Source organism: Vigna unguiculata, chromosome 3 (genome assembly GCF_037176805.1).
Source record: "Vigna unguiculata cultivar grain cowpea cultivar isolate G323 ecotype 2 chromosome 3, ASM3717680v1, whole genome shotgun sequence".
Lineage (NCBI taxonomy): Eukaryota > Viridiplantae > Streptophyta > Magnoliopsida > Fabales > Fabaceae > Vigna > Vigna unguiculata.
The window spans coordinates 20,177,452-20,193,896 of NC_140794.1; the positions used below are offsets into that span (position 1 = coordinate 20,177,452).

Consider the following 16,445-nt stretch of genomic DNA (forward strand, 5'->3'; position numbering starts at 1 on the left):
AAAAACTGGATTGTAGTCACGCGTCACTTGGCGGTCGGGATCTTACCGCCAGGCGGTTCCTCTTCAAGAACCCATAATTAAGAATGAATTGATGCGTCGCCTGGCGACACTTCTTCATCCGCCAGGCGGTTTCTGGAAACATTCCAGAAACTTGCGAAATTCAAGAAAAACATAAACACAAAATCAATTATTGAAGCATCATACAATTCATGCAATAATTTAATAACAAAATGCGATAACAACACTCCTAACTTGGTTTCCTTGCTCAAAACATAATGATAGAGCTTCCCTTTTTGATCACCAATGGTCTCCTTAACACCACCTCAATTCAGATCTTCTATTTCACTCTCTAACCACTACTTTTCCTTGAATTCGTGTACCTTACAATGCTCTCCGAAAATCCAGCCTCAAAACCCTCATATTCTCTCACAATTTGTCTTTTAATGGTGTCTTAATTAGCAATGATGAAAGGAAAACGAAAATGACTCTTGGCTGCTCCTTGGCCAGCTAGGGTTCCTCTGCTGTTTCACATTCATGCCAAAGAAAATTTGGGCAAAAAGAAAGTTTAATTTGGTTCTACCAAGGTTTAAACCCATAACCATGCCAATGTCCAATCAATGCACAACCATTTAACCAATTCATGTTTCGTGAAAATTCTTAAAATTCTATGATTATATTATCACTCAACATGACCAAGCATATTATTAAAATAATAATAAATTAAATAACACATAAATGGCATACATAAGACTTGAACCCAAGTCCTCTTAACACAATCAAGTACTCTCATTTTGACCCAGTTTCTAGGTTCTGCTATGAACCGCCTGGCGACGATGAACACTCGCCAGGCGATGCGATGACAAGTTGGGGGTTTGATTGTTTTTCAATGAAAATTGTGATGCTTTAAAATTCCATGCAAAGTTTTATGTTTGTGTGATTATGTAATGATATATATTTGTTGCTAAATGCCACTGGTGGTGTTTTCGTGATGATTAAATAGTGTGCAAACTTGAGAAGAGTTTCCGTTAGATTGGACATGAAATTGGAATTTGGGGGAAATAGGGCTCAATCCTGGTGTTTGGTTCATTATATGATTCTGTAGAGTGTGTCTGTGTGTGAATGAGGGAATTGTGAATTGGTATGATGTAATTGCAAATTGGATAATTGGCTGGAATCTTGCAAAGAGGCAATTCGCAGATGCAGAAAAACTAATTTTTTACCCAGGTTCTGATGCATCGCTTGGCGGCCAACATGGTGGAAATAAGATGGAGTTAATATATAAGTGGAAATTGGTTAAGTAAGTAGTAGTAAGTGTCTTAGTGGTCTAATTAGTTGGAGATGAGGAGAAAAGGATGTGGAGTAACAGAATAGGGAATGGTTGGGAAGGTGGGGTACCTTAGTGCATGGAGTTGGTAACCTTGGCCTCTTAGTGAAAAATTGATAGAGGTACTATAAAGTGAGTAAGTGCTAGACATAGTGAAATAATTGAATGAGCATGTAGGAACGTGAGGAGTGAACTATTTTTGCTAGATGTAGTAGGTGGTAATGACTTGATGATGTCTCATTGCAAGTGTGGGTCATGAATTAAATGGATAAGCTTATGCTTATATATATATGTATATATATATATATATATATGTATGTATATATATATACATACATACATATATATATATATATATATATATATATAAGATTGAAGTATATGAGATGAGAATTTGAGACCAAAGTTAGGTAATGATTTGGAGATATGTATTATTGTATTGAAATGAATTGGATTAAATTATGGTCTGGTTTGGGTGCTAAAACAGCAACTGGTGCGCTACTGATATAACGCTTGGCGGCACAGAAGTGGCTGCCAAGCGTTAGACCATCAGGGATATCCCTTGGAACAGGTGATGCCTAGTTGTGGGGTATGACCCACTAGGCGATAAACTTTGAGACAGAGGGTCTGAATGTAGCCTGGCGCCTAGCGACGGAGGTGTCCCACCAGGCGGTTTGCGCAGGAATGTTGCTTGGCGGCGCTTAGGCAGCGCTAGGCGATAGCGTTGTAGGCAGTGACTTTCTTGCTTGCATTTTGTGTGTTGTGATTTGCGACTTGGACCATGAGATGTTGATTGTGTCATGAGCGGGTAGGTTCATGGCTGGTGATGAACACGTGATGATATGAGCGGGGAGGTTCATATCCTGATGCTCACATGTGGGGATATGAGCGGGGAGGTTCGTATGTTTTGTGCTCACACTTGAGAGCTGTTGTGCGCGAGGAGGTTCGTAGTTGGTGAATCACATGTGTTGGACTACGGGCGGGGATGTCTACAGAGTTGGACTACAAGGGGAGAAGTTCGTAGAGGCAGGACCACAAGCAAACAGGTTCGTGGAAGCATCGCATATCCTGAGTCCATGGTCAACTAATTGTGTGACTTGCAGGTTGAAAAACCTTGGGGTAATAAGGTCTTGGCCAAGAATTAACTAGAATAAAACACTTAGGTGTATCTTGATTTATTAACTTATATGTGAATTGTTTACGAGCTCACTCTTTTTGTTTATGTTTGGCAATGATTTTGTCACACGGGAGCAGATGATATTCCAGGTGATGTTGGTGATGCCTAGAGATAGAGAGAGGGCTCTCATAGGATTTGAATTGCATTTATACACGAGTTTAGTTTTCATTTAGTTCATTTTGAGAACTTGTAAACGATTATGGTTTTTATGGATTTTGCTAATTTGAATTTTAAGCGCACTGTATAAATTTTAAATTTTTCTCGCGTTTGGAAATAATAAATGAGGACGTTTGAATTTCAGTTACTATTTAATTATTTTATTTAAGTAATTTCTAATAAGAATGTTACAAACACGACGGTGACAATAATCATTCCTTCAAATTTCTCATTGCAACTTCAAAAACCAAGGATGATTCTCTAACAACAAGGAATTAATCTTTTCTTATGTGGAAGATTAGACTAAGTTGCAACCATAGAGCATACTAAGAAAAAATCCTACGAAACCATAGCTCTTGATACCACTTGTTGGAAAAAATGCAAAAAACATTATTATATTTACCCTTAAGAATCACCCTATTAACATAGAAATAAGATTATATATAGAAAACACGATAGTATAACGTGAAAACTCTAAATACGGAGATAATTCAGGACGATATCAACCCAACAATTATAAATTTTAAACTCAACTTCATTCGAAATTACGATTAATCATTATAATGTCGAAATATTAAAAATTAGTCTTATTCATTACATAATTTATTATTTTATTTTCTAAAGACAAACAATAAATGAAATAATTTCTTTAGCAAACAGCAGATTGTTAAAAAAGGATAACGACATAGAACGTAAATAAGTTCTCATATTGTAGCAAGACCACAAAATGAGAAGCACTGGAAAAAACTAGTACAAAAGCAAAGTTTCATTGAGAATTATTGAACAAATCCATCATGTTAAATCATTGTGTATTAGTAACTACACATGATCACTCAATCTCCTAAAGTTAACAACTAAAATATCTTTAAAACATTGTAATTATTGTAAATAAAAAGAACAACTTCATTAATTCAAATAAAAGTAATACCCTCAATTTTGGTGTTAATTTTATCCTAATTAAATCGATTAACTGAATATAAATTTAAACTAATTCAAATCAAAATTTAAACTAGATTCAAAACAATTCAAATTAATTTGATGCAAGGTATCTGAATTTCAAGTTCAATCAATTTTATTACCTTTGGATTCAATTTTTAAATCCATAGCCACCCCTAATCAAGGGTTAGGTTTAGGGTTGGGAATGGTAGAATGTTGCAGGAGGTGAGGGTCGATCAGTTGGAGGTACCGTAAGAGTAATGGTACTTAAGTTAATGCACAAGTTCCGTCATTATTTTCTCATTTTGCTATTACTGGCTAACACAATGTCTGATCTTTCAGGAACAATCACTAAAACAGACATCAAATAAAGATGTTCGTAGAGCACACCAAGAGAGGAAGAAAAACACCATGGAACTTGCAATATTATTTTAGAAGTAGCACAGTAAATTTTGATGGAATAGACAGAAAAAGTTTCATATTTCACACAAACATTGCATATAGGTTGCAAAACTGCTACCAACACATGGAACGCAACTTAAAGTTGAAAGAGAAAGAAGAAGGCACATGTCCTGTTCGACGTATATACTCTACCCTTTCGGTAGTCCTCAAAGCCTTGTCATTCAGCTTCACCTGTGCATTTGCACGTTTCTCTTCAGCTACCCTCTTAGTCGAAGCCAGTTTATTTGCAAACCTTTCTTGTGCCAAAGCTTTCATTCTATCAGCTTTCACCTGGTAATTCAAACAGATCCTAATCACTTACTTAAGTACTGTAATTATCTATTAACTATATGCACACTTCAATAATTTTGTTTTGCTAACACATTGCAGCGAAGCTCATTCCCTTTGTTGTGTCAGATAATAATAGTGAGTAATCCCATATAGGTTAGGTACATACACATGGAAGAAAATGTGTAGCTGTACAAATTGTAAATTGTACGGTTGTATGCAGTAAAAAGCAACTTTACTCAAACTTGAGCCCACTCATGAAAGCAATGCATGTCTGGTACCTAGAGGGAGGTTCTATCAGAATCACATTAGATATATCACTATGGATCAGTGTACTGTTTCCAACTTATCAATTACAGAGTACTTGCTTAACCCTTGTGCTATTTCAGTGGATCAATGACAACTCGAGGGAGTTTCATAATATTTACATTTTCTATTCCCTGCATGGGGAATGAATCCAGGAAGAAAATACGAAAGATCAAAGGTCCCTGCCATGCCATGTTTCTTTTGAGGAATAATTCTATTTGTCAGTCTATTTCACAGACCTTTCAACTTTACTGAGATGTGCTTTGGAGTTGTTAACAGGGCATCAAAAGATGAGCTATCATCTTCAGCGTTGGAAAGGTTAAAATCACCGTTTAAGAGCTAAGGGAAGATCTACTTTTGGAAGTGCCAATTTCAGAATATCTTACTAATAATATGCTAGATAATAAGAAGACCAATAAACCCAGTAAGTATTGTACCTCCATTTTTTTCATCTCCATTTCAGCTTTTCTAATCTGGTGATTTTCCCAAGCTTGAATCTTCACCTCTTCACGCTTGAACCTAAATAAAGTTTTAACAAACAAACTTTATTAACAATCAACAACTACATTAAATCCTTGACTCCTGCGGCAAAATTTATACCAAGTGTTTAATTGTGAAAATTTTCCTTCATTACATTCACTAGTTCATTAAATTTTAGTATTTGATCATAGAACAAGCTCAATAGTTAAGTAATTACCTGGCCATGTATTTGGCACGTTCTGCCTCATCCCAAGCCATTGCTCGGCTTTCTAGAGGACTCAACTTTCTAGCTTGATCTTCAATCCTCTTGCAGGGGCTTGTTGATCCTTCTGCACTGTACCTAACAGTGTCACGGTCACCCTCAACAACTTGCAACCCATTTTGACCCCTTATTGGAGTTGAGGTCCCTGAATGAATAGGGCTTCTAGTTGCAGGAGTTGTGGCTCTAATTGGGGTGCCAGTTCTTGAAGGCTCTTGACTAGCAATTGGTGTCATCTCAGTCCCCATGTCTCTGAAACATATTGATTGGACCTGGATTGTGTTTTCTGAAGGCTTAATACTGTTTCTCCAATTTGACTCGTCACATTCTACCCTTTTGGCATCAGCTTCATATTGAGCAACAATGGCATTGGAACTAGAAGTGGTGACCAACTCATGAGATGCATCAATGTCTTCCTCTTCCTTCTCACTACTTGAGTAATCATGCTCCTTCTGTGGCACAGGAGCTATCAGTCTCAAATCATCTGCGTTTGAGTTTCTTGGCCTGTTTTTGGAGTGACTTTTCTCTCCTCCTTTTGACAATCCCACAAGCCACTTTTGTGCATCATCCCACTTAGAAGGGGTTGGTTTTCCCATAGTTGTTCGATGGTGGTGGGGGATACGAGTAGCATCCTTTCCTTTGTTAAACTCTGAATACACAGCACTGTTATTTGGGATCTCTTGTGTTGGTCCATGATTGTTATAGCACCCTTTGTCTTCTACGTATCTCATTTTCAAAGATGTCTTTCACAAATTCAATCTTTTGAGTAGAACAATGGTGGTCCAAACTCTACACAATGAAAATTTTTAGGATCTATAATTTCTGCTTTAGATCCTATATAGAGAAAATCAGTACAATCCATGACATGTATGAGATCTTGTTAATATTCTGAACAAAAATATATACAATACTGGCCTAATCTAGATTGAAGTTTAGTACTATAGAGCCTTGCATGTCTATTTAGTTGTATCTACAAACATGAAGCACAGAAATGTCAAAATAGCCATGTAAAGTAACTCTTGTCACTGAAACAAGGACACCCTAATGAACCTAGACAAATACTTCAGTCTCAAGCATTCAATCCTGAAAACCCTTTACCTAAAATGAACAAAGAACTAAATAAAACCTTATGTACAATGCTTGCAAACAAAATACAGTCACTCATCGAGTTACACCTTTGAATCCATGTTGTCAAAGTCTTAGAGATGTAGTATCAGACCTTAAAACAGAGTAAATGAAACTAAAATGGAGTTCACATAGTATAGCTTAGTATTTAAGAGAAAAATACCTTATTTCAGACCATGAAATTCTGAGAGTTGCAGAGGCAAAGATGAATTTTCAGATCCATTGAACATTATAATACTACAGAAATACTATGCATGGTTCAGAAAAGGGGTATCCTTACGACAACAATAAATTAAAAATGGTCAGAGGAAGAAATATAGATGCATAGAATAGCTATTTATCTTGGGAATTGGTGGACTTTTTTTACTGAGCAATACAGGTGCCATGTGGGGGTGGAATCCACATTTCATCTTCAATGTAATGTGGCAGAGGAACCGTGGATGTAGTATTTTGGCAGAGAATGACGAAGTAATTTACTATTTTCCATTTCTAACCATTGAGCATCCCTGAGAAAGTTATACTAAATAAATACCAAACGAAATTTATAATTATATTTTTAACTTCTTTAATGCCAATGATTTATAAAATAATATAATAACTTATAAAGTAATAGTTTCGTTGGAAACGAACATGAACTACATTTCTCAATTAATGAAGGGCATGACAAATAATACTACTTTGTCACTGTTGTTTTTCGGTTGAAGTGTCATGAGATGTCCACTATGTAGGCAAATAATATTGTACTGTTTCCGAGAGAAAGCTGGTTAAAACTTTGGTTGTCCTTTTAACGGCTACTAGATTGAGAAAAATAGTATAAAAACATGACACGTGGACGGTGGGATGTCTGTGATAACATCGACAATCTGCGATGCTCCTGAGCTGAAGTAACAGAGTTTCTGACTTTTTTCACGTGATACTCCTACGCTTCCAATGAGATGATACTACGGACAGTTTCATAAATTTGATTGTATTCGAAGGGGTCCATCTTGACCACAAACTAAATTATGTCATTGCAGTCACAATAATGATTATTAATGGAAAATAACTTAGCATAGGGTTAGGAGTGTTTGCTATATGATAATGATGAAGAGTGATATAACATGGAAATAATGGATTCAATCTGTGAAAATAAAAAAAAATATTGACAAGAAATCATGAGATTAAAAAAACAAAATATATACATAATAGCACATATTTGCACACAATATTGTTGTCCTTGTTTTTCTTCTTATTTGAATGAGTTTTATAAAACAGTTAATACTAGTATATGTTTGGGTAGATTAATCTACAAGATAAAAAATGAATCACAGTTGATTTGGGATATGAGAAAAATAAATTGTGGAAATAGATGTTTTCCACTCTTACAGCCACCATCATTTACAAGTTAACATGATTATAGTTTACTGATTGATAGACTTCTACACTACTTATAATTTCTTTAGAAAAATAATATATTCTTTATATTTCAATGTAAATAATAATTAAGAAAAAAAAATTAAAAAATATAATAAATATATAAAATATTTGTGCCTATTAATCATATTTTTATCCATTTTAATTGTTTGAATTAATAGTTGAGTTGAGTTTCACTATTTAATAAGACATGCTTAAAATGATAATATTGGTTGTTTTTTTTCCCCATTATTAGACACAGTTTAATAATCCTTTAACCTTATATAATTACAAATGACAATTTTTTCTATTTTTTTCTTAAAAAAATTTATAAAAATTCTTTAAAACATTATTTAATCCTTCTTTGTTTTTCTATCTACGGGATTAAACACTTAAATGTGAGTGATTAGAGAAAAAGACTTTGAACATTGGAACAAGATTTCCTTTACTAAACCAATAAAATGAAGATGTATACAAATTTCATCCAATATTAATTGTGGAGTGTACTGTACCTAGCCAAACTCAATCAAGTAAATAGTACACACGTCAAAACCACATACCATCTAGTACCCGGACACCACCAGCACTAGCCATCTAGGCAGGTAGCCGGCCAAAACCGACTACTTGCCTAGAAGGCTAGCCCACTTCAATACACCTCTGGAACCTGTTTTAAGACCAGGCCCACTCATGGCCCAAGCTGGGCCCAAGCTAGAGCCCAAGTCAAGGCCCAGCCCATGAAATGGTCAAACGTCATTAATGTCTATAAATACACGTGGACCCCATCACTTAAAGGGACGCATTCATTAATTGCTGATTTGACTCTTTGAGAGCTTTGACTTACTTGAGCTTTGGAGATTCTTCTGCAGGTAACCCCTCCTGGGTTCAAGCCGACATCTATCGAATGGGAAGAGGCCAACTGAGGAGATAGCGGACTACATGGTAAGGTGACTCTTGTGTCTGACTTCTTGTTTGTTCTCTGCAGGAACAATTGGCGCCCACCGTGGGGCACGAGACGAACACCCTTAGTACCCGCTTTTCTCTGAAGATGGTTTCTACCTGCAGCAAAGCTGGAGCTAGCAAGCAAGTTGACGCTTGTCCCTCTGGACCTCCTGGCGTCACCCCTGACTTGGCCGCCATCCTAGACGGCCAGATAAAGCTGCAACAGGAAATCGCAGACCTGAAGAAGCGCAACGCTGAAGAGATGGAAGCGCTCAAACAAGAGAACTCCCGCCTCAGGAGGAGAATCGAGGCAGATGCCGACCTGAAGGGAAAAGCCAAAGAGACCTCTGAAGCCGTGAAGTCTCCGGCTTTCCAACCTACAGAGGAAGAGAGTGAATACAACCCCACCCCCCACACCTTCACCTCCACCCAACAAACCCCTCTCACTACCACACACCCCCAACACTTCCCACCCAGTCACCCAGGGCTTACAGCACCCTCAACAACCCACATTCCCCGCAACCTACCCACTACTCTCCACACCGCATACGTCCCACCCTACAACCCCCCATATCTCCCCACAACCCATATCCCTCCTCACAACATCACCTCCACTTTCCCTACCATGATCAACCACCCACCCCCACCCCACATTCCCACCCCCCACCAGCCCAGACGCCGCCACCCGTTCACAGACTTTATCGCTAACACCCCTCTCCCAACCCAGTGGGAACCATTCAACCTCGATTGCTACACTGGCGAAACTGACCCCGATGAACACCTGAAAGTTTACATCACACACGTCGCCTTGTACACGTCCCAGGACGCAGTCTTCTGCAAAGCTTTCCCCACAACACTCAAAGGCCCCGCCCTAGAGTGGTTCACCACCCTCCCACCCTACTCCATTGATAACTTCGACACCCTTTCCCACATGTTCTCCACACATTTCGTCGGCAGCCGCCCTCACCAAACCACCACCATGTCCCTACTGGGCATCAGACAAGAGCCCAACGAACCACTCAGAACATTCATCGACCGCTTCAGCAAAGCAGCCCTCCGCACACCACACCTTAACCAGGAAATGATACTCCAATGCATGACCCTCACTCTGCAACCCGGACCCTTCGCTAACAACGTCTACCTTCACCCACCCACCTCCATGCACGAACTCAAGCTGCGCGCCGCCGACTACGTGCGCATGGAAGAAATGCAAACCCTTCACACCAAATTTTGCAACGACTATGCCGCCAACACCTCCAACCCCAATCCCAACCCCGTACCCAATCCCACCCCACAGCCTCACCCGCGCCCCGATACCCGTCCACGTGAACCCCGCCAACCACGTTTCATCAGATACGCCCCACTCACAGTCGCCCGCTCCCGCATCCTTGACGAAGCCCTCCAAGCTGACCTCCTCCCCCCACCACGCAAAACAACCACCCCTCCTAATGCTGACATGACCAAGTATTGTCGATACCACCGCAATCACGGTCATACTACAGAAGAGTGCAAAGCGCTACAGGATAAGATTGAAGAACTGGTACGCGCCGGCCACTTTCGCCGCTTCATCCGCAGAGATGACCACACCTCCTCCCGAACCCACCACCCCCCACGCCACGACCACAGACGACAACCAAGCACCACCAACCACAATAGCCAACCCGCCCAACCCAATGATCAACACTCACAACCCGCCCACACCAACATCACCCCTCCCGACCCCCCCTTGCGAGGTACTATTAACACCATCTCTGGTGGCTTCGCAAGCGGAGGCTCCACCTCATCCGCCAGAAAGAGACACCTCCGCCACATACAATCTATCAACCACATCACCCAATCCCATCACAGATGACGTATGCCCCCTATCGTGTTCACAGATGATGACTTTCACGGCCTCGACCACCAACAAGACGACCCCATGGTCATCACAGTTGAAATCGAAAACTATGCTGTTAAAAAGGTACTGGTTGATCAAGGCAACTCTGTTGACATCCTCTACTGGGCCACCTACCAAAAATTACAACTCCCTGACACTGCTATGATCCCCTATGACGAGCCCATATACGACTTTTCCGGCGAGCAAGTATCTACCCGCGGCTACATAGACCTCCATACCGTCTTTCGGGAGGGAGCCCAAACAAAAACAATCCCAATCCGCTTCCTAATAGTCGACGCACCCACATCCTACAACATACTCTTGGGCCGTCCTTCCCTCAACACCCTCGGAGCAGTCGTCTCCACCCCGCATTTGGCCATGAAGTTCCCGGCACCATCCGGTGACATCTTAACCATCCATTGTGACCAACGCTTGGCACGCGAATGCTACATGGCGAGCTTAAGGCCCCAACTCCCAATCCAACAGACAAACCACATCGCGCGACCGCCTAATTCCCGCATAGCCTTATCCGGCGAAGACCTTGACCCCAGAATAGGCCGAGATGCCCGCCTCGAACCAGTCGAGGACACAACCCCCATGGAACTCCCCAATGGCCATTCCATCAACTTGGGCACTGGTTTAAGTCTTGACGAGCGTGCCACAATTACACCCATCCTCACAAACAACACGGATCTCTTCGCTTGGTCAGCCGCCGACCTCCCAGGGGTAGATCCTAACGTCGCATCCCACAAGCTTTCGGTATACAAAGAAGCCCGTTACGTATCTCAGAAAAAACGTAAACTCGGCGAAGAACGCAGACAAGCAGCCAAAATAGAGGCCGACAAGTTGCTGAGCGCAGGATTCATAGACGAAGCGCATTACACAACCTGGCTTTCTAACGTTGTCTTGGTGAAGAAAGCCAATGGTAAATGGCGGATGTGCGTCGATTACACAGATCTAAACAAGGCATGCCCTCGCGACGCCTACCCCCTACCCAACATCGACCGCCTTGTAGACGGCGCGGTAGGAAATAAGGTACTCAGCTTTTTGGACGCATACTCAAGGTATAACCAAATACCCATGGCCACAGCAGACATGCACAAAACCGCCTTTATCACAGACGATGCCAACTACTTCTATAGAGTCATGCCCTTCGGCCTCAAGAACGCTGGGGCAACCTACCAGCGTCTAATGGACAAAGTATTCAGCCACCTCACAGGACACTGTGTCGAAGTCTACGTCGATGACATGGTCGTCAAATCCCCAAGCCATCATCAACACGCTATAGATTTAGAGGCAGTTTTCTCCGCATTACGCCAGTACAACCTCCGCTTGAACCCAGAAAAGTGCGTATTCGGCGTGGACCGGGGTAAATTCCTCGGTTTCATGTTGACACAGCGCGGCATAGAGGTTAACCCCGAAAAATGCAAGGCCATCATCGAGATGCATAGCCCCACCACCATCAAGGAAGTACAGCGACTAATTGGCCGCCTCACGGCCATATCTCGCTTCCTACCTAAACTAGCAGAACAAACTCAACCCATAATTCAACTCCTAAAGAAATCCGCCCGGTTCACGTGGACTGATGACTGCGAACAAATATTTCTCAAGCTCAAAACATCCCTAACCTCACCCCCATCCTTCGCAAACCTGACACCAGCCAACCCCTGCTGGTATACATCACGGCCACCAATCACACCGTCAGCGCTGCCCTTGTCCAAGAGGCAGAAGGCACCCAACACCCTGTTTACTTTGTAAGCAGGACACTCCAAGACCCTGAAACCAGATACCAAATGGTAGAGAAACTAGCCTTGTCCTTGGTCCACGCTGCACGCCGCTTACGTCCATATTTCCAAAACCATACCATAACCGTCAAGACCGATTATCCAATCCAGAAAATATTGCAAAAACCAGACTTAGCCGGGCACATGTCGTCATGGGCCGTGGAGCTCTCCGAATTTAACATTCGCTATGAACCACACGGCCCCATCAAAGCCCAATGTCTCTTGGACTTCGTCAACGACCTACAACAAACACCTATCGAGGACCAATGGACGCTTCATGTAGACGGCTCCTCGAACCCAAGGGGTGCAGGTGCCGGCATTGTACTGGAAGGCCCCAACGACATTCTCATTGAAAAATCTCTTCATTTTGCTTTCAAAACATCGAACAATCAAGCTGAGTACGAAGCTATCCTGGCCGGTCTCTCTCTAGCCCGTGAAGTAGGCGTCAAAAAGCTAACATGTAAAACCGACTCCAAACTCACAGTAGGTCATCTGAATGACGAGTTCCAAATCAAAGACCCCATCCTCCAACAATATTATCACTTGGTCCGCGCAATCATCCAATCCGCCTTCGAACTAGTCCGCGTCGAACACATACCCAGAGCCGACAATGTCAGAGCCGACATCCTTTCCAAATTAGCCAGCACCAAACTCACAAACCGCAACCGGTCCTTGCTACAACAAACATTATCCGCACCCTCCGTCGCACACACTTGCCAAACGTTAACTCACACCCCATCAGACAACATCACCCCTACCCAAAACCCAAAATGGACCACCCCCTACATTCAGTACCTCAAAACTGGCAACCCCCCGGCCGACGCGGACAAATCTTGGCTGGCCAAAGCCGCCAGGTACACTATGGTAGGCGACGATCTCTACAAACGCGGATACGGCCAGCCCTTGCTTAAATGTGTCACGCCAGAACAAGCCCATTACATCATTAAGGAACTACACGAAGGAATCTGCGGGTATCATTCAGGCGCGCGCACCATGGCCACAAGAATTCTCAGAACCGGATACTTCTGGCCTACAATAGAGACCGACTGCCACGACTACGTCAAAAAGTGCAAGCCATGCCAGAAGCATGGCAACCTTATACATCAAAAGCAAGAACAGCTACATCACATATTATCCCCCTGGCCATTCGCTAAGTGGGGAATGGACATCCTAGGCCCATTCACACCCGGCAAAGGACATGTTAAATTCCTAATCGTAGCCGTCGACTACTTCACCAAGTGGATTGAAGCCAAACCATTGACCACTATCACGGCCCAACAAGTCCAGCAGTTCGTGTGGAAGGACATCATATGCAGATATGGTATACCGCATACCATCATAACAGATAACGGCCGACAATTCATTGACAAAGAGCTAGCAAAATTCTACACCGGTTTGGGCATCAAACATATCACCAGTTCAGTAGAACACCCACAAACCAATGGGCAGGCAGAAGCGGCAAACAAAGTCATCCTTGTGGAACTACGTAAAAGATTGGATATCGCGAAAGGTCGATGGCCAGAAGAGTTAATTGAAGTACTATGGGCCTACAGATGCACCCCGCAATCGTCAACTAACGAATCCCCCTTCAGCCTGGTCTACGGTGCAGACGCCATGATACCGGTAGAAATTGGCGAACCATCCCTGCGCCGAGAACTATACGACCCAGCTCAAAACCACCAAAACATGGCTTTGCATCTCAACCTCCTTCCCGAACTTAGAGAAAAAGCCCAAATACGCAACCTCGCCGCCAAACAACGAGCCGCCAGGAAATACAACGCAAATTTGCACCCGCGTTCGTTTGTCATAGGAGACTTAGTATGGAGAATGGCCAGCAGTGCTAGAAAGAAGGATGGCAAGTTCTCCGCCAATTGGGACGGTCCATACCGCATACGAGAAGACACAGGTGGTGGGGCTTATCGCCTAGAGCAACTATCTGGGGAAGAAATTCCCAACACATGGAATGTCTCCCACCTCAAGTTTTATTTCAGTTGAACATGTATCATAAGCGAATCCATACTTGTAACCACGAGTGTACTCTTTTTCCTCACTTGGTCTTTTTTCCCTAAGGAGGGTTTTGGCCAAGGAGGTTTTAACGAGGCACCCCCATTTGAATAAATAAAATGAGTGGTTCCCTACTTTATGACTCTATACTACTCTACTTGTGTTTAATTCGTTTAAGTTCCCCACCCTTACCACAAGTAAGCGGCCTGGGTCGAACACCCTCTACTTGTGTTTAATTCGTTTAAGTTCCCCACCCTTACCACAAGTAAGCGGCCTGGGTCGAACACCCTCTACTTGTGTTTAATTCGTTTAAGTTCCCCACCCTTACCACAAGTAAGCGGCCTGGGTCGAACACCCTCTACTTGTGTTTAATTCACAAAACACCAACAACGTTCCCCTATTTAAATACACATACAGCACAACATATATCATATTCCTATCACATGCTATCATCAACAACCACAAAACATGTATATATCCACAAGATGCATCATATTAAAAACAAATCAAAATATTGTACGAGTTATTACAGACTTAGGATTCATTGCGAAATAAAACAATATAAAAACTACATCCTAAGCTGCTTGGTTGCCATCACCCTCCACGGTCACATCCGCTTCCTTCTCTGCCTCGGGCGCCTCACTCCCAACCCCTTCCTCACCCTCTTCATCCTCCCCTACCAGCTTTCCACCAACCACATCTTTATCTACATCAAACCTTGAATCCAGTGCATCCACATCCTTATAGAAGAAGGCCGCCTGCCGCAACCCCTTCTCAAAGCCGTTTATATGCTCCTGAATAACACTGTTCTTCAGGTCATCCAACTCACCGACAGCCCCATCATACTTATCCTTTAGATCCTCATAGTCCTCCTCCATCTCCCCTATCCGCTTATTCAACTTCTCCTCAGAGTCTAGACAACGAACCTTCCACGACACCAACCTTTTTCTCTCAGCTTCCCATCCTTCCTTCTCCTTCTCCAACGCCGCCTTCTCCTCCGCCAACTTGTCCAACTTACCCTGCAGCTCCCCCACCTCCTTCACTTCCCTTCTGTAAAGGGACCCCACACGTCTACCCAACACCAATGCCTTACTCCCAAATTCAACCATGGTCCTCACAATATGATCAGCCTCCATATTGTCGATGGAGTTCACAACAGTATCAGGCAAGTTTATCGAGATATCCTTCCTCACGGATATCTCCGGCAACTCAATTAGCCCGGCCTCCGGCGCCTTCTCCCCGCTGGCCGATCCCGCCCCATCACCTGACCCAAGGATAGCGGCTCTTATCTTCTTTACATCCTTACCCTTCCCAGGTCGAGGCGGAAGCTCAGCCCTCCTCTTCGTGCCGCGATGTACATGCACTTCCACCACGGACTCCTGCAGATTGGGAACACCAGCTTTCCCAGCCTCCTTGGCCTTGGCGGCCATCTCCTTCCTCAGTGCTTGAAAGAGCGCCAAGTTCTTCTTGCCGGATTGCGCCATATGTCCTGCAATAACATATCACAACTCGGATCAAAACAACTTAGCATCATTAACACAGCTTAAGTAATAAACAGATACCTTCAATATCTATAATCGGATGAACCGAATTATAAACCCTAACTAAGCCCTTAGTGGGCAACTTATCCACAAATCTTAACAACATCCCAACAACCTCCTTGTCTCCAGACGACAACTCCTCCATACCCATATCCTTGTAACGCGAAGGGTTATTGGTCCAACTAAAAGGGAATTTTGTACTCCCATCCGCATTCAAAAAATACGGCTCGCCTCCCTCCTTTACTACAACCTTGAAGTATCCGTCCTTGAAGTGCTTGAAAGATTGGGAGAACGCATCCAACCTGCTAATGCTAGGACGACTGATCAATGACAGCCAGGTAGTCGGCCTCCGGGGTCTGGTATCATAAAAATATAGGAACGCATAAGGTGAAGGCTCCAAGTACAGCGACTCACACA

At 42.7% G+C, this 16,445-nt stretch overlaps 1 protein-coding gene and 1 long non-coding RNA gene across 3 annotated transcripts; one reads left to right on the forward strand and one right to left on the reverse strand.

Moving 5' to 3' along the window:
* The first annotated feature begins 3,613 nt into the window (after nt 1-3,613).
* On the forward strand, nt 3,614-4,414 carry LOC146887567 (uncharacterized). Its single transcript, XR_014993443.1, has 2 exons — nt 3,614-3,856; nt 3,936-4,414. It is a non-coding gene; the product is annotated as an uncharacterized LOC146887567 (long non-coding RNA).
* On the reverse strand, nt 3,991-6,941 carry LOC114176472 (Remorin family protein). 2 transcript variants are annotated; one of them, XM_028061521.2, is made up of 4 exons: nt 6,656-6,941; nt 5,326-6,201; nt 5,066-5,147; nt 3,991-4,325 (listed from the first exon to the last, which is right to left on the reverse strand). In XM_028061521.2, exons 2-4 carry the CDS (start codon nt 6,096-6,098, stop codon nt 4,110-4,112), a joined length of 1,071 nt encoding a protein of 356 aa, XP_027917322.1. In that variant the 5' UTR covers nt 6,099-6,201; nt 6,656-6,941; the 3' UTR covers nt 3,991-4,109. The 2 variants fall into 2 exon arrangements, with proteins under 2 accessions (XP_027917322.1, XP_027917321.1); XM_028061520.2 differs by having other exon boundaries at nt 5,326-6,156; nt 6,656-6,940.
* Nucleotides 6,942-16,445: the final 9,504 nt, after the last annotated feature.

What these genes read in the sequence shown, in the direction of transcription:
- LOC114176472 (XM_028061521.2), bottom strand. Translation starts at nt 6,098, where the DNA reads ATGAGATACGTAGAAGACAAAGGGTGCTATAACAATCATGGACCAACA. An exon ending in CGTGCCAAATACATGGCCAG is followed by an intron (nt 5,148 to 5,325) that starts GTAATTACTTAA and finishes AACTTTATTTAG; the next exon opens with GTTCAAGCGTGAAGAGGTGA. An exon ending in TGGAGATGAAAAAAATGGAG is followed by an intron (nt 4,326 to 5,065) that starts GTACAATACTTA and finishes TTGAATTACCAG; the next exon opens with GTGAAAGCTGATAGAATGAA.